We start from the raw sequence: 21,910 nt of genomic DNA, 5'->3' as shown, positions 1-21,910 counted from the left end.
GGAGGCAGTTTTATTGGCGGGACCAAGAGCACAGGGCCAGGGCCCTACCGCCAGGCCACGTGCCCTCTGCTGTCCTCACCAGGGGAGGGGGTCTGACTCGCTCCTAGGGTCTTTGGGAGGGCTTGATGGGGACAGGCTTGGAGAGAGCAGTTCAACCAGGGACACCCACCACTCTGTTGACCTCTTGTGTCTTCCTCAAGGATGCCCTGGGCCATGTTCAGGATGAATCGCTGCCCCTGCCCCGGGAGGAGGCGCTGGATGCTTGCAGAAGCCAAGACCCCGACGGGGCACCTAGACCAAGGGGCTCAGCAGGTGCGTGGAGGAGGGGTCTTCATGGACATCCACTGACGGGCTAGCTCACTTACGACGTCCTGATGACCCAACAGGGTGGTGGTCCCTGCTCTGCAGACAGAAAGCTGAGGCTCAGAGAGGTAGAGACCCTTGCTCGCTGCCACATAGCTGGGAAAAGTGGGCTCAGCCTCCACAATGCCCATGACGAGGTCCGTGATGCAGGCTCAACCCAACATTTAGGCTCACTCCCTCAGCCCTCAGTTGGGTGCCAGCCAGGCAACACACGTGTCAGCCTTGGGCAGCAGGGGTCCTCTCAGGGGGATTTGTCTTCAGAGAAGACCGTGTGATGACCAGGAGCTGTTCTGTTTCCTGCCCCCACCCCAGTGACAGCTCAGGTGTGAGACAGGCGTGAGGTCTGGGAGCAACCAGGGCTTGGAAGCCCCTTGTCTGTAAGCTGATGGGAACCAGTGTGTCTGCTCACAGTCTTGGGTGCAGCTTCTGGGGTCCCTGCTGCAAAAGCCGGCGCACTCAGGGAGCCCCAAAGCCACGGTGTCCACCTGGCTGTGGTTTGCATACAGTCCTCCAAGGTCAAGTTCAGTTTCCGTATAAGGTCACTTATACCCAGTGGTGCTGCTGACCAGCAAGGCTGACCATTCCCCTCCACATTTCTGGGGAGCAGAGCAGATAAGTCAGACAAGGTCAAGTTTGTCCTTGGGGAAACGAGTGGGACCAATTGGTGAAGCCTGGGTATCAGCTTCTCCGTCCACTGCGTGTGGGGGTGGGGTCGGGGAGTTACGACCCTGCATGACTGTGAGGGTGCAGAGCTGAGGGAGGTGTCCTGGGCTTTATGGTCAGAGGAGGTGGCTCCCAGGCCTGATTCCGCTGCTCATCAGCAGATGGTCACTCCCCATCACTGAGCTGGGTTCCTCACCTGACAGGCAGTGGTCACCATGAGGCCGCCTTTGGGGGCTCAAAGTCCTTGAGTCACGAGACATACTGCCTCATCCTCACAGCAGGTGTTGCTATTGGTGACATTCGCCGGAAAGTTCTCAGGAGGATCTCCTACCTAGTGACTCAGACGATAAAGCGTCTACCTGCAATGCGGGAGACCTGGGTTCGATCACTGGGTCAGGAAGATCCCCTGGAGAAGGAAATAGCAACCCACTCCAGTACTCTTGCCTGAAAAATTCCATGGATGGAGGAGCCTGGTAGGCTACAGTCCATGGGGTCGCAAAGAGTCGGACACGACTGAGCGACTTCACTTTCTTTTCTTTCTTTCCTGTCACTTCCCAGGCAGGTTTTCCAAGGGGCCTCATGCCTCGAGCTGTGTCCTGGCTGGACGAGGCCCTCCTGTTTTGGTACCCGGCCCACAAACCATGAACAAGCCCCCCAGAGACCTTGCAGGATCTGACCATGGACAGGTGAGGCCAGTGGCTTTCTCCATGCCTGGGGTGCTAGCTGGGTCTGATCAGCCCTACTGTGCATGCTGCACATTCAGGAGGTGGGAGAGGGAGGGGAAGAAGCTCGGGTTGGAAGAATATTCTGGAAATGAGAGGGCGATTTGAGCCCCGGGTGAGGAGTGGGCAGGAAGGGAGCTCCAGCTGTGTGCATGGGCCCAGCTGCCACGTAGCAAACTTCATCTCCTTGAAACCTCCCTACCACCTGTGGGGCAAGAGCCATTACCCCCTCATTCTGCAGAGGAGGAGGCTGTGATTTCCCAAGGCCTCCCAGCCCTGGAAGGGACTGAGGTCCCGTCTCCATAGCCCACGCTCTGCACCATGCTGTCCCCTAAGGATTGGGAGCCTGGTTCCAACCAGCCCTGAGGTGTTTCTAGAGAGAGGGGCGTTCCTGCGTTACTTCCATCTGCTCACCTCCTGCCCTGCGCCCTGCTGGTGTGCTGCATCATGTCCAAAGTGGAGAAAAGCTGAGAGCAGGCCCTGGGGTGGGAGGGGCTTCGTAGAAAAGCTGGACCCCAAGGGAGGGACGGAGTTGGACAGACTGGAAACCAGGCATGAGCAGCGGAAGGGCAGGCCAGGTGGGAGGTCCTGCCAGATAAAGTTGGTGAGGCTGGCAGCGGCCATGGCGTGGGGGTGCGGTCGTGGTTACAGGTGAGCTGAGGGCTCCCGGTGAGACTGAGTGAAGCCAGGTTTCACCTCCCAGACTGAGTCTGTTCTCTGAGCTGGGCCAGTCCTCGTCTCTGGTTAAATGCATTGAATGAAAAGTGAAAGTGTTAGTGACCGACTCTGTGACCCCACGGACTGTAGCTCGCCAGGCTCCTCTGTCCGTGGGATTCTCCAGGCAGGAACACTGGAGTGGGTTGCCATTTCCTCCTCCAGGGGGTCTTCCCGACCCAGGGACTGAACCCAGGTCTCCTGCACTGCAGGAGGATTCTTTACCATCCCAGCCACCAAGTAACTATAAAAATACATTCAAAAGTATCTCTGAAACACCTCCTGTGTGCCCTGGACTGTTCTAGGCTGAGGGTCCCTGCCTTCGGGGGGCAGATAGTCTCTACTCTGTGTCCACTAGAGCTTGCTTGTGTTAGGAAGACCCATACGACTGGGTGGGGAGATGAGGTCGGAGAAGTGGGGAGGCCCCTGTGGGAGAAAGGGGCGCATCACACCTTCTCTTCTCTTCCCATCCCTAGTTTACTCCAGCAGAGCCCAGCTTGGATGACCAGACTCTCCTTCTCATCTGTGGCTGCCCACCGGGGCAGTCCATGGACGGCTCACCACTCCCCGCAGAGCTGGCCTGGGTTCCAGGGCAGAAGCTCACAGCCAGGCCAGCCCAGGGGTCCTCTCTCCGTCTGCAGGCGTGTGCACGCCCTCCCCAGGGCCGGGCTGCGGGCCCAGCTCCCTTGCTGCTGCCACTCCTGGAAGCTCCCCCAGAAACATTGCACACCCAACAGGTGCTGGAGGCCCGGCCCCTGCCCGCTCCCTCTGTAACAGGACACCCTGGCCGGGGCCACCACCATGCAAGAGGCCGCACTGCCTTCCTCGGCCAAGAGGCCTCGCACATTTCACATCACCAGTTTCCCAGGAGAGGATCTGAGGATGGAAAAGACTCTGGGAAGGAGAGAGGAGGAGCCCCAGGGTCAGGGTGGAGATTGGAGAGGCGAGAGGTGAGGACTTGGGGCAGAAAGCAGGCAGAAAGCAGGGACAGGTGTCAGCCGGATCAGGAAAGCGGGGAGAGTCTGAGGGTGGAGGCTGGGATCAGGGCCCCAGAGGGCGCATGGATGAAGGCCAGATGGATGAAGGCCGGGGCTTCTGAACCCCTAGCCGCAACATCTTGCCCTGGGCGCAGGCAGGAGCTTCCACTGCTTGTTCTTCAAGGGGAGACCTCAGTGTCCTTGGAGGGTCCTGAATCCCTGAGCAGGAGGGGACACGAGGAAGGGCATGTCTGGGGCCTCCAACCAGGAGAAGGAGAAGAAGCAGGAGGAGGGCTTTTATCATCATCATCAGAGGAAGAAGCCGCTGCAGCCACCTTCTCTGGGTCTCAGGGCACCAATGGGCCGCCTTCAGTGGATTCCCAGCCCCTTAGAGAGCAGAGCAGAGCCATCGGGAGAGTTCAGGGCAAGGGGGAAGACCCTGTGTGGTCTGGAAACGCTCTGCTTCCCCCAGAGGGAAGCCCTGGGGACGAAGGACAGGAAGAAGAGGAGAAGGAGGTGTCCAGCCCGGGTTGCAGGGATGTCCCGGAGGAGCCTGGCTCGGAGGACGGTGAGGCCGAGGAAATGCTTTCCTTGCTGGAGGAAGGAGGTTCACCACCGTCTCCTGGATCGGCCTTCTGGTCCAAGGAGGCCGGAGCCACCCGTCACCCCTCGGCTCTTAGCAGAGGCTCTGACCAGTCTGCACTCAGAATAGAGGAGTTTGAAAAGGAGATGGAGGCTTGTTTCCAACACCTCTCCATCCTGAAGCTTGGGAGAGGGGGGCATGGATGGAGAGCTTCCTCGGTGGCAGGAGAGAACTGGGGCTTTGCTCAGAGATGGTGCAGCTGCCAGGGGGTCGTGCACCCCCAGCAGGCTTTGACAAACCTGGGTTTGGATATTTGTTTTGTTGAGGGAGAAAACCCCAAGGAGCCTGGTGAAGATGTTAAGCTGGGAGAGACTGAGGCCCTGGGAACCTGCAGCCTTCTTCCAGGACTGATGTTGGATTTGGTCAACCTGAGCCCGGGCCGTCCAGAGGGGCCCTCCGAGTGTGGTGGGAACCACCTCTCACAGCCGTCGAGAGCCCTTGAAAGAGCACAGAGCAGGTTTCATCAGCTCATTTCTGGATTGAAGAATGAGAGAAACAACGTTTTAAGTGATAATGCCAGGCTTCAGGGAGATCGGAAGAGATGCCATCAAAAACTGTGCGCCCTGGAAAAAGAGAGGGAGAGAAGCATGAAAAAAATATCTGCGCTCGAACAGGATAAGAGCGTGCTGTTAGGAGACATCTCTCACTTAAAGAGGGAACTGGACCAGTATGTGCAGGTCATTTCTGAGCTTGAAGACTGCAACAGGAAGAGTTACTGCAAGATTTCTGAGCTCGAAGAGGAAAACGAAAGATTGAAAGGGCACCTGGGGCAAATCCAGAAAGCCATGTCCACGAACATCCGAAAATCCAAAGGTGTGATGGAGCGCATCACCCTGGAAAACTGGGAGCTCGGTGTGCTGACTTTGGAGCTCGGGGTCAGTTACAAACAGCTGATAAAGGATATCGTCCTGGGAATAGAAGACATGATCCGGGCCTTCAGGGGGGAGAACGAACGCCTTCTAAGAAGGATCCAAGTCCCGGAAGGGGAGGTTGTGTTGGGGAGCAGCACAGATGGGGGGCCTTTAGTGAGAGGCCAAGAGCGTCTCCAGGGGAAAAGCACGGTGGACCAGGTGAACACGGTAGAAAGAGGGGTGCAGGTGACTCAGATTTCAAGGAATCTGACTGCTAGAGGCCCCGGGCCGCCCTCGGAGCAGGATAGGGGTCTGGCTGGGGGGTGGACAGGACCGTGCTTAGGCCTGGACAATTCCAGATGCGGTGCTGATTCTACTGCTCCATCACTGGCCTGGGGAGATGCCACAGGATCCAGGGCCCTGCAAGGAAACACCGATGGGGCAGGAGTGAAAGAAGCGCATTTGGAGAAAGAGAAAAAAGCACCAAGCTGTTCTGCAGACCAAGGGCGAGCACTGAGGTCCCCGCGCGGTGGCATCCGGGTAGGTTGACTCTGTGTGGCTGTTGAATTCATCTTGCTGACTTTCTGTATCACTGACCACACTCTTTACGCCTGAGTCCTGCAGCAGCCCTGAGAGGGAGGAACAGTCGCCATCCCCATTTACCAAATGAGGAAACAGGCACAGAGAAGTTAAGTGACTTGCCTCAAGTCACACAGCTGGGAGGGATGGAGCCCACATTCTATCTGGGGGCTCAGGCTCCAGAGTCTGTATTCTTGCCTACGACAAGATGATGCGAGTCTGCCTCTCTGCTCAGGCTGATGGGTATCTGGCGGGACATGGAGAGGGTGTTTATCCTTTAAGATGAGAACTTGTATTTTCAGACCGAGCAGTTTTTCAAACAGCTCAAGTCATCATTCTACTTATTGAGTCTCTATTGGTATATATGTATTTATTTATATTGAGGTATAATTGACGTCCAACATTGTGGAAGTTTAACGTGTGCAGTGTGTTGACTTGATACATTTCTATATGGTAATCTGATTACCACCACCACTTTAGCCATCACCTCTATCACGCTGGGACTTAAAAGGAGACAGCAGGGGGCTTTAGAATTTAAACAAGGTTCAAACTCACCTCTGCACTGACTCAATCCATCCATGACTTCTCTGGGTGGTTTTCCTCATCTGTGGACATTACCCCACTTTCAGGACTCCTAGGATGAAATGCTGAAGACTTTGTTCCAGTGTCTGTAAGATACACAGTGTTAAGTCCTTTGTATACATTCATATCTGATCTCTCTGCCTCTGTCTTTCTTCTCTTTCTCTCCAGTTTTGTCAATCACTTCACAGGATCATCTTTTGGTTTTATTGATGTACTTCGTTGTACGTGCTTAGTCACTTAGTCATGTCTGACTCTTTGCAACTCCATGGACTGTAGCCCGCCAGGCTCCTCTGTCCGTGGAATTCTCCAGGCAAGAATACTGGAGTGGGTTGCCTTTTCCTCCTCCAGGGGATCTTCCCAACCCAGGGATCAAACCCAGGTCTCCTGCATTGCAGGGAGATTCTTTACCATCTGAGCCACCAAGGAATGTCTATATTTTATTTCATTGATTTCTTCTAATAACTTCATTGTTTCCTTCCATCTACATTTTTTTGGTTTAGTTGACTGTTCTTTTTCTGGCTTCTTGTGTTGAAAATTTGGATCACTGATTTTCAACTGCTCTTCTTTTGAGATTTATGCATTTAAATCTATGCATTTCTTTCTAAGCACTGTTTTAACTACAACCCACGCATTTTGATAAGTTGTACTTTTTATGTCTGTTCAGTTCAAAGTAGCTTCTAATTTCTATTGTGATATCTCCCTTAACCCATGGGTTATTTAGGAGTGTGTTGTTGAATTTCCAAGCATCTGTGTAATTTTTTAGTTATATTTTTGCTATTGATGTCTAGTTTTATTTCATTGTTGTCAGAAACATACTATGTATATTATTGTAATCTTTTGAAATTCATTGAGATTGGTTTTATTGACCATATGATGGTCTATTTTGGGAAATATTCTGTGTGCCCTTGTAAAGAATGAATGTTCTGCTGTTGCTGAGTATTAATTAGGCCAAACTGGTTAATTATGCTAATCAAATCTTCAGTATCTTTACTGTTGTGGGTTCTGTTCATTTTGTCATCTACTGAGATGTCTTTTAAGATCTCTTCTTTTTGTTATGTTAGTTTTGATTCCTATGTTTTTGAAGGTATTTATGAGCTATGCACAGATTTAGGTTTATGTTTTCCTGGTAAATCAATTCTTTTAAGATGATGAAATGTCTCTCATTATTTGTCACATTTCTTGCCCTAAAATGGACTTTGTCTGATACTAAAATAGCCACAACAGTTTCTTTTCGTTCGTGTTTCCATGGTATATAACTTTTTTATACCATCCATATTTTTCCATTCAATCTATCAGTATCTTTATATATAAAGCATATTTTTTAGAAGCAACATATGGCTTTTTTTAAACTTAGCTCTGAGTAAGTTTGACATCCTCTGCTTTTTAGTTGGAGGGTTTGTTCCGTTTTTGTTTCATATACATAATGGTGTAATTGGCTTTATTTTTGCCTTGTTGGCATTTCTCTTTGTCTGACCTGTTGTTTTCTTTTATTCCCTCTCTCTTTCCTTTGTTTTTGGTAAACTATTTTCTGTTATTCCATTTTCTTCTCTACTGGCTTACACTGTCATGCATTTTAGTGTCATTCTTTTAGTGGTTACCCTAGATAGTTCAAAATGTATCTATTAATCATTAAAATTTACTTTAGTACTTTAGTACCCTGTCTCAAATAATGCAAAAATCTTTTAATAGTTTAACTCCATTTATTTATTTTATCCTTTTCATTGTTTATTTTTGTCAACTATGTTGCTTCTGTGTATAACATCCCTTATAAAGCACTGTTAAGGTTGTTTTAAACACTCAATAATTTTTTTTATTTACTCATATCTTTCTGCATTCTTGTACTATTCGTTCTTTCTTCTACTTCTATGTATGTGTTTTACATCCACCTGAAGAGCTTTTTTGTTTCTTGTAGTTTCGGGTCTGTTGGTGATGAATTCTCTCAAATTTCTTTTTATGACAACAATTTTTCAACTCCACTTTTAAAAGATTTCTTCCCCTTGATTCAGAATTTTAGGTAGGCAGATATGGTTCCTTCTTTTGACACTTTAAAGACCTCATTTCATTGTCTTCTGGTTCTCACAGTTTCTATTCAGAAATTGAATAATTTGTCTTTTTTTTCCTTGACAGAAATGTGTCATTTTACCACAGACTATTTTAAAGATTTGCCTTTTATCTTTGGGTTTTGGCAGTCAGACTATGATGTGTCTACGTGAGGTTTTATTTATGTTTATCCTCCTTGGTTTTTCTGAACCCCTTGAAACTGTGGAGTCTTGTCTTTAATCAGATTTGGAAAATTCTTGGCCATTAGTTCTTTAAATATTTTGTTCTTTTCAATTTTTCTCTTCTCTCCAGGAAACCCAGACCTTTTTTTTTTTACTTTACCCCACATCTTTTGAAACTGTTCTATATTTTTTTCTCTCTTTGTGCATCAGTTTGAGTTTCTATTGACCTGCCTTCTAGCTCACTAAAAGTTCTGCCATTTATTTCTGCCATGTCCTGTTTTCTAATAAATCCATCCAATTAGTTTTTAATTTCATTTACTGTATTTTGCAATCAAATATTCATTTGACCCTTTCAAAAGAGATTCTGATTCTCTATTGAAATACTCCATACTGTCATTCATTTTGGTCCATCTTTTCCTGTGTTTTAAAGAAATATAATCATAGTTATTTTTGAAGCTCTTGTCTGCTAACCCCAGTATGTAAATCAGTCTGTTTCTGTTGACTATTTTATTTCTTAGTTAAATCCCACTTTTCTGCTTCTTCATGTGACTAGTAATTTTTTTTTTAATGTTGGACATCATGCAGAGCATGTTTTAGGGATTCCTGTTTATTAGCTTCCTCTAGAGCAGGTTGAGTGAGTTTTCTAGTAGGTAGCTGAATGACCAGTAGACCATATTATTCCTTTGCATGTCTATTTCAGTTTCCCCCTCAGGTCCAGGGCTTGATTTTACTCCTAAAGTATGGCCCTTGCTTCTAGGGCATGGCCTTTGAGTGGTATCAGCTGAGTTCTCAGAGCGTTGACTAAAGACTCTCCACTTTGGCTCGGCCATCTTTGTAGCCGTGCATGACCTCTAAAATCTCTTCAGCACTTGACCTCCCAGCTTCTGTTCTCTGCTAGGCTTCTGTCGTTGTTGTTCAGTCCCTCAGTTGTGTCTGATTCTTTGCTTCCCCACGGACTGCAGCACACCAGGCCTTCCTGTCCTTCACAGTCTCAGAGTCTTGCACTATGCTCTGCCACTTATGATTCAACCAAGGACCCAAGGGCATTTCTAAGACAGTGTCTGGACTTTTTCTCTGCAGTTCACTTCTCTCTGCTACTTTGTCCCACACACCCAGCTGTCATAGCATCCCTGACCCCAGTCTCTGGTTTCACTTAACAGGACCACAGTGTTCAGCTTGGGATCTATTTCCCTAAACCATGGTTTGCAAAATGTTCCGGGGAGAATGTGGAGCTCATCTTGTTGGGCATCCTTTTCCTCAAGGATGGTAGCCCTGCATTGGTTGCCATTCGTGCCTGCAAAGAATTATTTTTATGTAGTTTCCTCATATCTTATTAGTTGGCAAATCCCACCTAGTCAGACCAGGTGGGAACTGGAACTCTGGGGAGGTGAATTTCAAGCCAAGAGTTTCAAGGCTTGAAAGGATAAGCAGATGAAGAACATCCCAGGCAGAGGGAGAAGCAAGTGTCCAGACGCTGAGGCGGGAATGAGCCTGGGTTATTGGAAAAGCAGGAAGTTGCTGGCGTGGCTGCATCACAGTGGGCACAGCTGAGTTGTAACATGAGATGTAGATGAGAAAGTTGTCATGAGAAAGACCACAGAAGGCCTTGTAGGCTCTAATTATGATCACTTCTAAATGCAGTGGGAAACTGTGTTGGAAGGTTTTCATCAGAACAACACGATTACATTTTTACTGTAAAAAGATCACTGCTATAAAGACACAGGGAAGACACACGGAGAATAGTCAAGAGGATTTTGCCAAGAGATGATGCTAGCATAGAGGAATTTGAAATTTTAAAAAAACATAGAGGATTCCAGACAAAAACCAGAGTTGGAATCAGTGGAATTGGTGGTGGACAGGAAGCAGAGGGTGAGGAAAGCTCACAATTTCCTTCATCCCAAGTCACAAACCTGATCGTGGTTTTGTTTGTTTAAAAATAAAAACCCTTAAAGCCTTCTGTGTCTTCCTGTCGCACTTGGTACAAAGTCCAGATTCCTTTTGGTGAGTTATAATCTGGCACTTTGAAAACATCAGTTGTTGCTAGATAGGTCCCCAATCTCTACACTTCTGGATCCTAGATTTGCTCCTCCTACACCACAGCTTTCTCCTGGGAATTGCTGCTCATCCTCCAGGTCTCCCTTTAGGGCTTACATGCATGCTAAGTCATTTCAGTCATGCCTGACTCTTTGTGACCCCATGGACTGTAGCCCACCAGGCTCCTCTGTCCAGGGGATTCTCCAGGCAAGAATGCTGGAGTGGGTTGCCATTTCATCCTCCAGGTGATCTTCCCAACTCAGGGACTGAACCCACATCTCTACACTTCCTGCATTGGCAGGCGGGTCCTTTACCACTAGTGCCACCTGGGAAGCCCTCACTTTAGGACATCTCCTCCCAGCCCTCCAGGATGGATTCTGTGCAGAGATGGCTCATGCGCATCTCTCCCATGATGCCATTTTGGTAGCTTACAGTTGGCCGTGATGGTGTTTACACTAGAAAAGTCAGCAAATGCTGCACATCTGTATGCCCCGCCCCCCCACCCCAGAGAGCGGAGAGGGCCTCTGGATTAGTGTGCCTGCCCCAGGCTCTGGCCATCTCTTAGCTTCCCCTCACCACCGTGTGCTAGTGGCCTGTCTCTATGCCCGCTTCCCCATCCCTTCCAGACAGAGCTCCTCGGGGGCTATGTTCCCCAGGGCTTCAACCCAAGTGCAGCGTGTGTCTGGAGCACATGCTCCTGGTGTCTGGGGTGGGGAGCAAGTGAGTCACAGGCGTTAACAGGGGTCACTGTCTGGGGCAGTCCCCCAGCGCAGGCCGGGCTGGCCTCCACCCCGCACTCTCCTCCTCTTTAGAGTGTCCTGTGGGTGCTGTCTCAGGATGCTGGGGATGAAACCCAAGTCACTGCGAAGCAGGGAGGCAGCGGAGACACCAAACTTCCCAGAAAGGCCAAGTTGTTTTGGAAGTCTTAGATTTTACGGAGCCATTCGGAGCACCCATCTGTTCTTGAGGGGGCCCAGTCTGTGAATCTCAGGCCCACGCTTTGTGGATTTCTATTAATTAAAAAAACACATTCTGCTCTCGTATTCCTGGCTTACAAGCCACCAAGTCACACTTTGTCCTCTCTGCCTCCCTGCCATCTTCTCTGTCCTTCCCTCTTGCCAGCTCACACTCAGGTCAGAAGCACTTGGAAGAGATATACTGTGGACTGTCAATTCCCAGGGAGGCTGCTTCCAGTGAAAGCTAGACAGCTGGGACCATGAGCAAGGCTGTGTGAGACGTCTCAGGTTTCTGGGGCCCCTGACTCATTGCAGTTGGAGCTTTTATTATTAGCAGGACTGCTCCCTCCCAAGGCCACCTTAGTAGCATAAATCAAGAGCTTAATGATGCTCAGGTCCTTGATACAGAAAGTCACCCTCTGATGACCTCAGGGGAAGAACAAGAGCTGTGTCAGATAAGGCTTTCTGTCACAGCCCCAATTACAGCAGCAAAATATTAGAATAATCCGAGTATTCAGCATGCCACAGGATGCCATATAGAAACTAACAACAGGGTCTTTCACATTATTTAGTGATATGGAAAAATGCCCATGACACAGTATAAGGGAGAAAAACAGGATACAAAAGATATATATGGCATGTAAATGTTATGTAGAAAAAGTATGTGGCTATATATTATGTGTGTGGGTGCTCACTTGCTTCGGTCATATCTGACTCTGGGACCCCATGGACTGTAGCCCTTCAGGCTCCTCTGTCCATGGGATTCTCTAGGCAAGAATATTGGTGGTGGGTTTCCATGCCCTCCTCCAGGAGATCTTCCCGACCCAGGGATCGAACCTGTGCCTCCTGTGTTTCCTGCATTGTAAGCAGATTCTCTACCCACTGAGCCATCAGGGAAGCCCTATGTGTGTTTGTGTGTGTATACACATATACACACACAGATATGCCTGCCTATGTGTATGTATTTATATAAGTTATTACCAAATAAAAATTTAGAGTCCAGAACCACTGGGGGCAGTAGCATGACCACCATTTGACCACATTTCTCAAGGTGATAAATCAGCCTCTCCCTTCTCACTTTCTGCACTCCCAGAAATTCCTTACTTGATGTTCATATGAAACCTGCTCAGATTTGACCCAAGAAGATTGAAGAGGATATTTTGTACTGATTTCAGAAAAGTGTTCAAGGAACATGCAGTATCTTCTCTTTCTTACGAATATGTGAAGCTTTAGTGTAATAAGCATCTCGTAATTGGATGTGAACACTAAATTTCAGTCATCATACTGTGTTTCAGTACGATGGTGACGGGCGTCTATTAAAACAAACTCTGGGATGCTGTGCCATTTGTGTATTTTTCATATGCCAAAATAAGCTTAAAAAATAACACTCTAAAATGTTATTTTGTGATTCCCTGGACCTTCCCTAACTCCCCTACTCAAGTAACTCAGCAGGGGCTGCTCACTTGTATGTGTACATGGGTTCAGTTCAGTTCAGTTCAGTCAGTCATGTCTGACTCTTTGCAACCCCATGGAATGCAGCACACTAGGCTTCCCTGTCCATCACCAACTCCTGGAGCTTGCTCAAACTCATGTCCATTGAGTCAGTGATGAAAGACTGAAAATATAAGATAATAAATGGGTGAGAATGATGTTTATGCTGACTAATAGTTTTTGGAGTGATTTCTATTACTTTGTTCTATAAAATCTGTGGACTATGAGAAACATGCAAGCAGGAACACAAGAAGGAAAACAGGTACTGTCTGTTGATTAAGGCAAGTTACTTGGAAGATAGCCTAAGAATTGCATTCAACTCTGATTCCTCAGCTCCAGGACCAGGAGGCCTCGGCCTCCAAGGAGGACCTCAGACTGCGCATCAGACGACTCCATCACCAAGTACTGACCCTGCAGTGCCAGCTCCGAGACCAGGGGTCTGCGCACCGTGAGCTGCAGGCCGCTCTCGAGGAAGTGGCGCATCTCAAAGGCAAGGTAGGCTGGGCCCACACTTCCTTTCCTGCCTGTAAACTAACATTCCTTCACTCTGGCAAGATTAGAAAGTAGAAAGAAGAATTAAGAGCTCACTGGCCCTTTCCAGCAGTTTGCAAGCATTATTAGATTTTGAAAGTACAGAGCAGTATAGGGAAGAAAAACCAGCCTTGTAATCACTCCATCTGGGTAACCTCTGTTAGATCTAAAAACAATAATACACGTGTGCGTGCATGCTAAGTCACTTCAGTCACGTCCGACTCTTTGCGACCCCATAAACTGTAGCCCACCAGGCTCCTCTGTCCATGGGATTCTCCAGGCAAGAATACTGGAGTGGGATTCCATGTCCTCCTCCAGGAATACATATACATGGCTTTTTAATAAGTCAAACAGTTTTTTAAGTGATACATGAATAAAAGTCTCCTCCCTGTAGGAGGGAAGTGGGTATGAATATAAAAGAGCAGCAAGGGCATCGTTAGAACGGTTCGGTATTGTGTCTGTGGTGGTGGAGACACAACCTTGTGTAGGTGGTAAAATTGTTCAGAACTTGGCACACACACACACGTACACTCACTCGCACGCACTAGAGAATGGTGGCTGGGGATTAGCAGATGCAAACCATTATATATAGAACGGATAAACAACAAGGCCCTACAGTATAGTGTGTATGTATGCTCAGTCGTTCAGTCGTGTCTGACTTTCTGCAACCCCATGGACCGTAGTACACCAGGCTCTTCTGTCCTTGCAATTTTCCAGGCAAGAATGCTTGAATGGGTTGCCATTTCCTCCTCCTCCAGGAGATCTTCCTGACCCAGGGATCAAACCCGTGTCTCCTGCATTGCAGGCGGATTCTTTACCACTGAGCCACTTGGGAAGTCCCATACTGTACAAGGAACTACTTTCAATATCCTGTGATAAATCATGATGGAAAAGAATATGAAAAAGAACATATATATAGGTGTAACAGTCACTTTGCTGTACAACAGAAACCCAAAATTGTAAATCAACTATACTTCAATAAAATAAATTAAAAAAAAAAAGAATGGTGCCTTGTATCCACATCAATACCTGGATGGAATATACTGTAGTTTTACAGAATGTTCCCGTTAAAGGAAGCCAGGCAAAATATGCAAGAGATCTCTCGGTATTATTTTTTTTTTAAACTGGACATAACAGAGGCCAACACAATATTGTAAAGCAATTATCCTCCAGTAAGAAAAAGAAAAAAGAAAAACAACTGTTTGTAAACCTAAAATTATCTCAGTATTTAAAAAATGCAGAGCAGTATGATCTTTTCTCCCCCTCAACCCTAACCCCTTCTGACTTCCATTTTTTCAACCCTATGCACCCATGTTTTAGTACTTGTTTTTATGCCTCAGTTCAGTTCAGTTCAGTTACTCAGTTGTGTCTGACTCTTTGCGATCCCATGGACTGCAGCACACCAGGCCTCCCTGTCTATCACCAACTCCCAGAGTTTACTCAGACTCATGTCCATTGAGTCAGTGATGCCATCCAACCATCCCATCCTCTGTCATCCCCTTCTCCTCCCACCTTCAACCTTTCCTAGCATCAGGTTCTTTTCCAATGAGTCCGTTCTTCACATCAGGTGGCCAAAGTATTAGAGTTTCAGCTTCAACATCAGTCCTTCCAATGAATATTCAGGGTTGATTTCCTTTGAGATGGACTGGTTGGATCTCCTTGCAGTCCAAGGGACTGTCAAGAGTCTTTTCCAACACTACAGTTCAAAAGCATTAATTTTTTGGCACTCAGCTTTCTTTGTAGTCCAACTCTCACATCGATCCATGACTACTGGAAAAACCATAGCTTTGACTAGACAGACCTTTGTTGGCAAAGTAATGTCTCTGCTTTTTAATATGCTGTCTAGGTTGGTCATAACTTTTCTTCCAAGGAGCAAGTGTCTTTTAATTTCATGGCTACATTCACCATCTGCAGTGATTTTGGAGCCCCCCAAAATAAAGTCTGTCACTGTTTCCACTGTTTCCCCATCTATTTGCCATGAAGTGATGGGACCAGATGTCATGATCTTAGATTTTCTGAATGTTGAGTTTTAAGCCAACTTTTTCACTCTCCTCTTTCACTTTCATCAAGAGGCTCTTTAGTTCTTTGCTTTCTGCCATAAGGGTGGTGTCGTCTGCATATCTGAGGTTATTGATATTTCTCCTGGCAATCGTGATTCCAGTTTGTGCTTCCTCCAGCCCAGCGTTTCTCATGATGTACTCTGCATATAAGTTAAATAAGCAGGGTGACAATATACAGCCTTGACGTACTCCTTTCCTGATTTGGAACCAGTCTGTTGTTCCATGTCCAATTCTAACTGTTGCTTCCTGACCTGCATACAGATTTCTCAGGAGGCAGGTCAGGTGGTCTGGTAGTCCCATCTCTTTAAGAGTTTTCCACAGTTTGTTGTGATCCACACAGTCAAAGGCTATGGTATAGTCAATAAAACAGAAGTAGATGTTTTTCTAGAACTCTCTTGCTTTTTCAATGATCCAGAGGATGTTGGCAATTTGATCTCTGGTTCCTCTGCCTTTTCTAAATCCAGCTTGAACATCTGGAAGTTCACAGTTCATGAACTGTTGAAACCTGGCTTGGAGAATTTTGAGCATTACTTTGCTAGTGTGTGAGATGAGTGCAATTGTGCAGTAATTTGAACATTCTTTGGGATTGCCTTTCTTTGGGATTGGAATGAAAACTGACCTTTTCCAGTCCTGTGGCCACTGCTGAGTTTTCATGTACTGAAGTCATACCATACAGAAATATTCTGCATCTTGATATTATCATTTAATGAAAAATCTTGGTGATATTTTCAAATCAATACATGCAAAGTGAACTACAATATTTTAAACTCTTGCATATTATTTTTCCAGAGGCCAAACCATAACTTCCTTAACTGAATCTTTGTTTAAGGAAATCTTCTAAATTATTTCTGTTACTTTGTTCTACAAGCAAACATTTTTATACATCTGTTTTGGAGTATGTTTCTGCAACATACGCAAAGGCTAAAATCTTAGTGAAGAATTACTGTGTCAAAGGCTATATTGACTTCGATCGATAATGGCAAATAGCCCTCTAAAACGTTTATGTCATTTATACGCCCACCAGGAATGAGTGCACTTGTTTGCCCACACCTGGTTACCCTGAATCATATCACACTTTACATTTTTTTTTTACAAACTAATGAATGAAAATATATTATCAACATTTTGATGTGATTTCTGATTCCTTTTAATGCATTCTTTGTATAATCGAATACCCTATACGTGGAGTTTTATGTCCTCTATCCACATTGCTTCATAGCCTTTTTGTCTGTTACTTTTTGGACTGTGCAGTCATCTATGGGGTGTTTGTGATTTCTGTTTCCCTCCTGTTGGGGGCTTCCCTGGCGGCTCAGAGGGTGAAGCACTTGCCTGCAGTACGGGAGACCCGGGTTTGATTCCCGGGTCAGGAAGATCCCCTGGAGAAGGAAATGGCAACCCAGGAAAATCCAATGGGTGGAGAAGCCTGGTAGGCTACAGTCCATGGAGTCACAAAGAGGCGGACACAACTGAACCACTTCACTTTCACTTTCACTGTTGGGTCTATAGTTATTTCCATTAACTTATATATCATTTTTTATGGGGCCCAGGTTCCTTCCCTGATCAGGGAACTAAGATCCTTCAAGCGGGTGTAATGTTCAAAGAAAACAAAGTAGGGAGTGGGGGGAGTTTCTTACATATTTAAGTATGTTTATAAGGAAAATGGGGCTTCCCAGGTGGCGCTAGTGGTAAAGAACCTGCCTGCCAGTGCAGGAGACCTAAGAGACATGGGTTTGATCCCTGGGTTGGGAGGATTCCTTGGAGAGGGGCATGGCAACCCACTCCAGTATTCTTGCCTGGAGAATCTGATGGACAGAGGAGCCTGGTGGGTTAAGGTCCATTGGGTTGCAGAGAGTCAGACACAACTAAAGCGACTTAGCACATACATCATTTTTATTTACAGTAGTTCAGAGAATTGGGATTACTGGTTCAAAGAGAAGAAATAGTGCTCATCCTAAACACATATTGCAAATTTGCTTTCCAAAAAATGCTGGCACCCACTTCCAAAGTCAAAGCCATTCATGGGGGAATATTTTTCATTGCACCCTCGACCAATGTGGTGGTAAGATGGAATTTTTGTCCTGTCTGATACTGATGTGTGAAAAATATAGCTCCAGTTATACACATGTTAGAACTTTAAAAAAAAAAATCCAATATGTGTTTGTCTTTTTTTTTTAATTACTTTCATTCTTTTTGTCTTTCTCTGCTTCAGATTGGATATTTCTTTCTAATCCATCTTTCAGTTATATAATACTCTTTAGGTGATCAAATTTGCTCTTAAACTCATTATTTTAGTTCTTCATTTCAGGTATAGTATTTTGGAGTCTTAGAATTTCCATTTGGTTAGTTTTGGATAGCTTCCAGTTCTCTGATGAAAGTCTTGTAATATAATTATTAAACATTCTAATCACAGTTACTGTCAGATCTGTCTCTGATAGCTTCATTTTATATTCCCACTAGTGATGGATGAAGGTCCCAACTTCTCCACATTCTCACCGACATTTGCTACCGTCTGTCTTTTTGTTGCTAATCATCCTAGTGGGTGTGAAGTGCTATGTCATTGTGGTTTTGACTTGCATTTCCTTAATGGCTAATAATGTTGAGCATCTTTTCATGTATTTATGTGCAATTCATGTGTCTTCTTTGGAGAAATCTTGTAATTGGATAGTTTTTTTTTGTTGTTGAGTTGTGTGAGTTTGTATATATTATAGATACAAGTCCCTTATTAGCTAAAGGATGTGCATTTTCTCCCATTCTGTTGTCTTTTCACTTCTCATTTGTTTTTTAATTGCAAATGACCCAGTATACACGTTAGTCGCTCAGTTGTGTCTGACACTTTGTGACCCCATGGACTGTAGCCCACTAGGCTGCTCTGTCCATGAAATTCTTCAGGCAAGAATACTGGAATGGGTTGCCATTCCCTTCTCCATGGGTAGAGAAGGGAATGTATATAGCGCACAGCAATATATTCATGCTATTTCTTACACTGAAGTAGAGAGAAGGTGTCATCCAAGCCTGCAAATATTATGGTGTGCATTTTGAATAGAAGACAGTCTGCTTGGAGCTGGCATTTTAATCTTCAAATATATTCAGAGAATTGTGCCAAAATAGATATATGGAAATGTTCATTAAAATCTTATTTTTAAAGCAAAGAAATAGAAACAATAAAAATTTTCATAAACAAAGAATTTGTTAAATAAATTTTGTTCCAATCTCATGATTAAATAATATGCAAGATTTTTAAAGGATATGATTGGCTTGTATGTATTAAGGTGGAATCAACACCCATAATTTTATATTAAATGACAACAGCAAGCAAGCTGTAAGAACAAGATGTAAAGCATTTTGTATAGTATAGTTTCATCTGTGTGTACACACACATATGGTTTCTGATTATGGGTATGCAGGGTTGAAAATAGTATTAGAGGTCAGGAGAGCTTGGGGGAGAGGAAGAAGGACTTTTATCTATCTAGCTTTCTTGTAGTGATTACAGAGAAAACCAGAGAGTGAGTGAGAAGAATTCCCAGAACACCCATCTTATTGTAGCTTATGATTTTGTGGGTCAGGAATTTCAGGCAGGACCTGGCTGCACAATTCTAGTCTGCAGAGCATCAGTGAGGATCGCTCAGTGGTGTTCACCTGGGCACTGGGCTAGGCTGGAAGGTCCCAGGCGGCTTCATACATGGGCCTGCTGCGGAGAATAACAATGGTTTATATTCATTGAATGTTGGCCAGATGCCAGGCCTTGCTCTAAGCACTTTACAGGAATCGGTTCAGAGTCCTCATCCAATCTTCCCCATTAGGTGGACGGTAATATTACCCCTGGGCTTCCCAGGTGGCACAGTAGTAGAGAATCCACCTGTCATATAGGAGACACTGGCTTGATCCCTCGGTCAGGAAGATGCCCTGAGGAAGAAAATGGCAACCCACTCCAGTACTCTTGCCTGGGAAATCCCATGGACAAGAGAAGCCTAGCAAGCTACAGTCCATGGGGTCGCAAAGAGTGGGACACATCTTAGTGACTAACAACAGCAGCAACATTACACCTATTTTACAGATGAGAAAACTGAGGCACAGAAAGATGACTTTCTCAGAGTCACAGGTCTAATGAGTGGCTAGGCTGAGGTTAGGACTCAGGGCATCTGTCTAGGAAACCTATAGGTTTAACACTGCACCAAAACACTCTGGCAACCTCTGCATGGGGAATGGGGAAATCATTCTTTCTCGTTGCATGTTTGCATGCTCAGTCATGTCAGACTCTTCAGCCCCATGAACTATAGCATGCCAGGCTCCTCTGTCTGTGGGATTTTCCAGGCAAGAATAATGGAGTGGGTTGCCATTTCCTTCCCCGGGGGATCTTCCTGACCTAGTGAAAGAACCCGTGTCTCCTGCGTCTTCTGCCTTGGCAGGCTGTTTCTTTACCACTGAGCTGCCTGGGAAGCCCTGCTTCCTGAAGGAAAAGGCAATAGAATGGCTTCGGCACCTGCGGTCTGGCAGAGCTCATTCTCCGGTGCTCAGAGCATCCTTCCTCCTCTGATCTGGTCGAGCAGCTGATGGGAAAGGCCTGTGTTCTCACCACCAACTCCTGTGGGAAAAGAGATGAGAGCCAAGCTCTCTGAGCGCGGCTTGCCTGTACACGCAGCAAGCTGTGGAACCCGCCACTCAGCGTTATCAAAAATCTTGGTTCTCTTTCAGCCTGACGAACTTCAGAAAAAGCACCATGAAGCGAATTTGGCTGTGACGCCTTTGAAGGTAATACGTGTGTGAGATCAGCATGAAATACCTCTTTCAAAAGAAAAAAAGGGAGCTTAGTACTGGATTGGCCAAGAAGTTTGTTTGGATTTTCCTGTAAGATAGTATGGAACAATCCAAGTGAACTTTTTGGCCAACCCGGTATTTTTCCCATTAGGAACTAGTCCATGTCTGTTGTATAGAAACTCTGGAAACACAGCCCCCGAGGTTCCCTTCTGAATCTAGCGTCTTCATGTATTTTCTTTTAGTGTATTTCACATGTGTCTGAGACCCTCCTCTACCTGTGTAGAGGTATGTCTGTGCCCTGCCTTTCCCACGTGGGTCTTCACCAGCCTTTGAAGCTGCTGTTCTTGCCAGATCTAAAGCAGGAGACTGCAGTTCATAAAGCCTCCAGACCCTGCGGGTGTTCAAATCCCTCTGTCCAATCTCTTTGCCTCTCTCGTCCCCTCCCTGTCTCTTTTGCATTATTACACAGAGACCATGTGTGCACCATGGTGCACTTTTTTTTTCTTAGAAAAGTTTTCTCTGTGCATCTAGACATTTCTTGAGGACAGATTCCCAGATAAGGCATTACTAGTTCATAGGGTTTAATATGCTCGTCAAAGATATAGTTTGGGTGAGATGACACATGTGAGCTCACACTTGGCATTTGGACTTGGGCAGTGCCAAGTGCCTGGATTGACTGTCCATTTTTCCCACTCTCTGGGCAAGGTGGCCCGTGAGGGGCCCTAGACTGGGAATTAGAAGGTCATAGTTGAGCCCCAGCACCCTACTGACTTTGCCAAATCCCACCCCCTCTGAAATAATAGTGATTCCCTCTGGCCTGCTCTCACAGCTTCTTCTGACCCTCAATGAATATGGCATTGATGGACAAGTAGAGCGCAAACTGTAATGCTTTTGAAAATGGGAGGTCTTGCTCCTCTGTTATTTTCATCATTTGCTATGTACTGGCAGTACTGGGCACTGGGGCATCACTGCCTAGAAACTGATGTGCAAAGATCCCTGACCCTCTCTGGGCTGGGCTTGGAAGGGAGTTCTGGCAGGAAGGGGTCATCACGTCCTCCGATGGAGCAGCTCATCCAAACATGCACAGATGTGGGAGGTCATTTCGTGGCCAGAGGGTCACACACTCACATCACCCACATAACAGATCTCTCCTGTGCCCAGCCGTGGAACGAGGACAGTACGGGGAATCCAGGAGAGTGTCAGCCTTGCCCTTAGGAGCCCCCAGGCTGTGGAGGAGACAGAACCACAAATGTAAAGATTTACTCCTGGGACAGCAGGAAGCCAGGAGCCTGGGCACAGAGGGACCCAAGTCCTGAGCCTGAGGCCTATCTGGGAAGGCACTGCCTAGGCTGGCCTCTGAACAGATCTGCACAAGGTTTTCCTGGGCTGAGGACATGCAGGAGCCACAGAGGAGTAGTGAGGAAGTTCTGGGGTGTTGGGGGTGGGCAGTGGATCAGTCTGTCTGGAACATGAGGCATGAGAAAGAGGGTCATCGTTGTGATGGGGCTGGAGAGGCACGGTCTGACCTTTCATGTGTGAGCACCTGCCTGGGCCGGCTGATGTGCATGCTTTGTCTGCATTGTCTCCTTCTGTCTTGGTGTGGTGACAATACCCATTGTACAGATGAGCAAGTCAAGGAGTAGAGAGGAGCTAGGTCTCATAGCTGGTTGGTGGAGGGGCTGAAGACCCGTCCAGAAGGCATCCAGAAGGGGGTGGGCAGCAGTGTGGCCCCTTGTTTTCAAAGCTGTCTCTGGCTTCTAGGTGAAG

The 21,910-nt window shown here is 46.6% G+C and overlaps 1 protein-coding gene across 1 annotated transcript in view; it reads left to right on the top strand.

The window, feature by feature from the left end:
• The window catches only part of C6H4orf50 (chromosome 6 C4orf50 homolog), a 60,170-nt gene that overhangs the window by 23,090 nt on the left and 15,170 nt on the right, over positions 1 to 21,910 (top strand). The window contains exons 4-8 of the mRNA XM_061145552.1: positions 201 to 312; positions 1,585 to 1,712; positions 2,939 to 5,473; positions 13,131 to 13,292; positions 20,081 to 20,137. Of these exons, the coding sequence (XP_061001535.1) occupies positions 201 to 312; positions 1,585 to 1,712; positions 2,939 to 5,473; positions 13,131 to 13,292; positions 20,081 to 20,137 (2,994 nt within the window). The remainder of the gene's footprint in view (positions 1 to 200; positions 313 to 1,584; positions 1,713 to 2,938; positions 5,474 to 13,130; positions 13,293 to 20,080; positions 20,138 to 21,910) is intronic.

Source organism: Dama dama, chromosome 6, assembly GCF_033118175.1.
Source record: "Dama dama isolate Ldn47 chromosome 6, ASM3311817v1, whole genome shotgun sequence".
NCBI lineage: Eukaryota > Metazoa > Chordata > Mammalia > Artiodactyla > Cervidae > Dama > Dama dama.
This window is presented reverse-complemented; position numbering and strand designations above follow the sequence as displayed.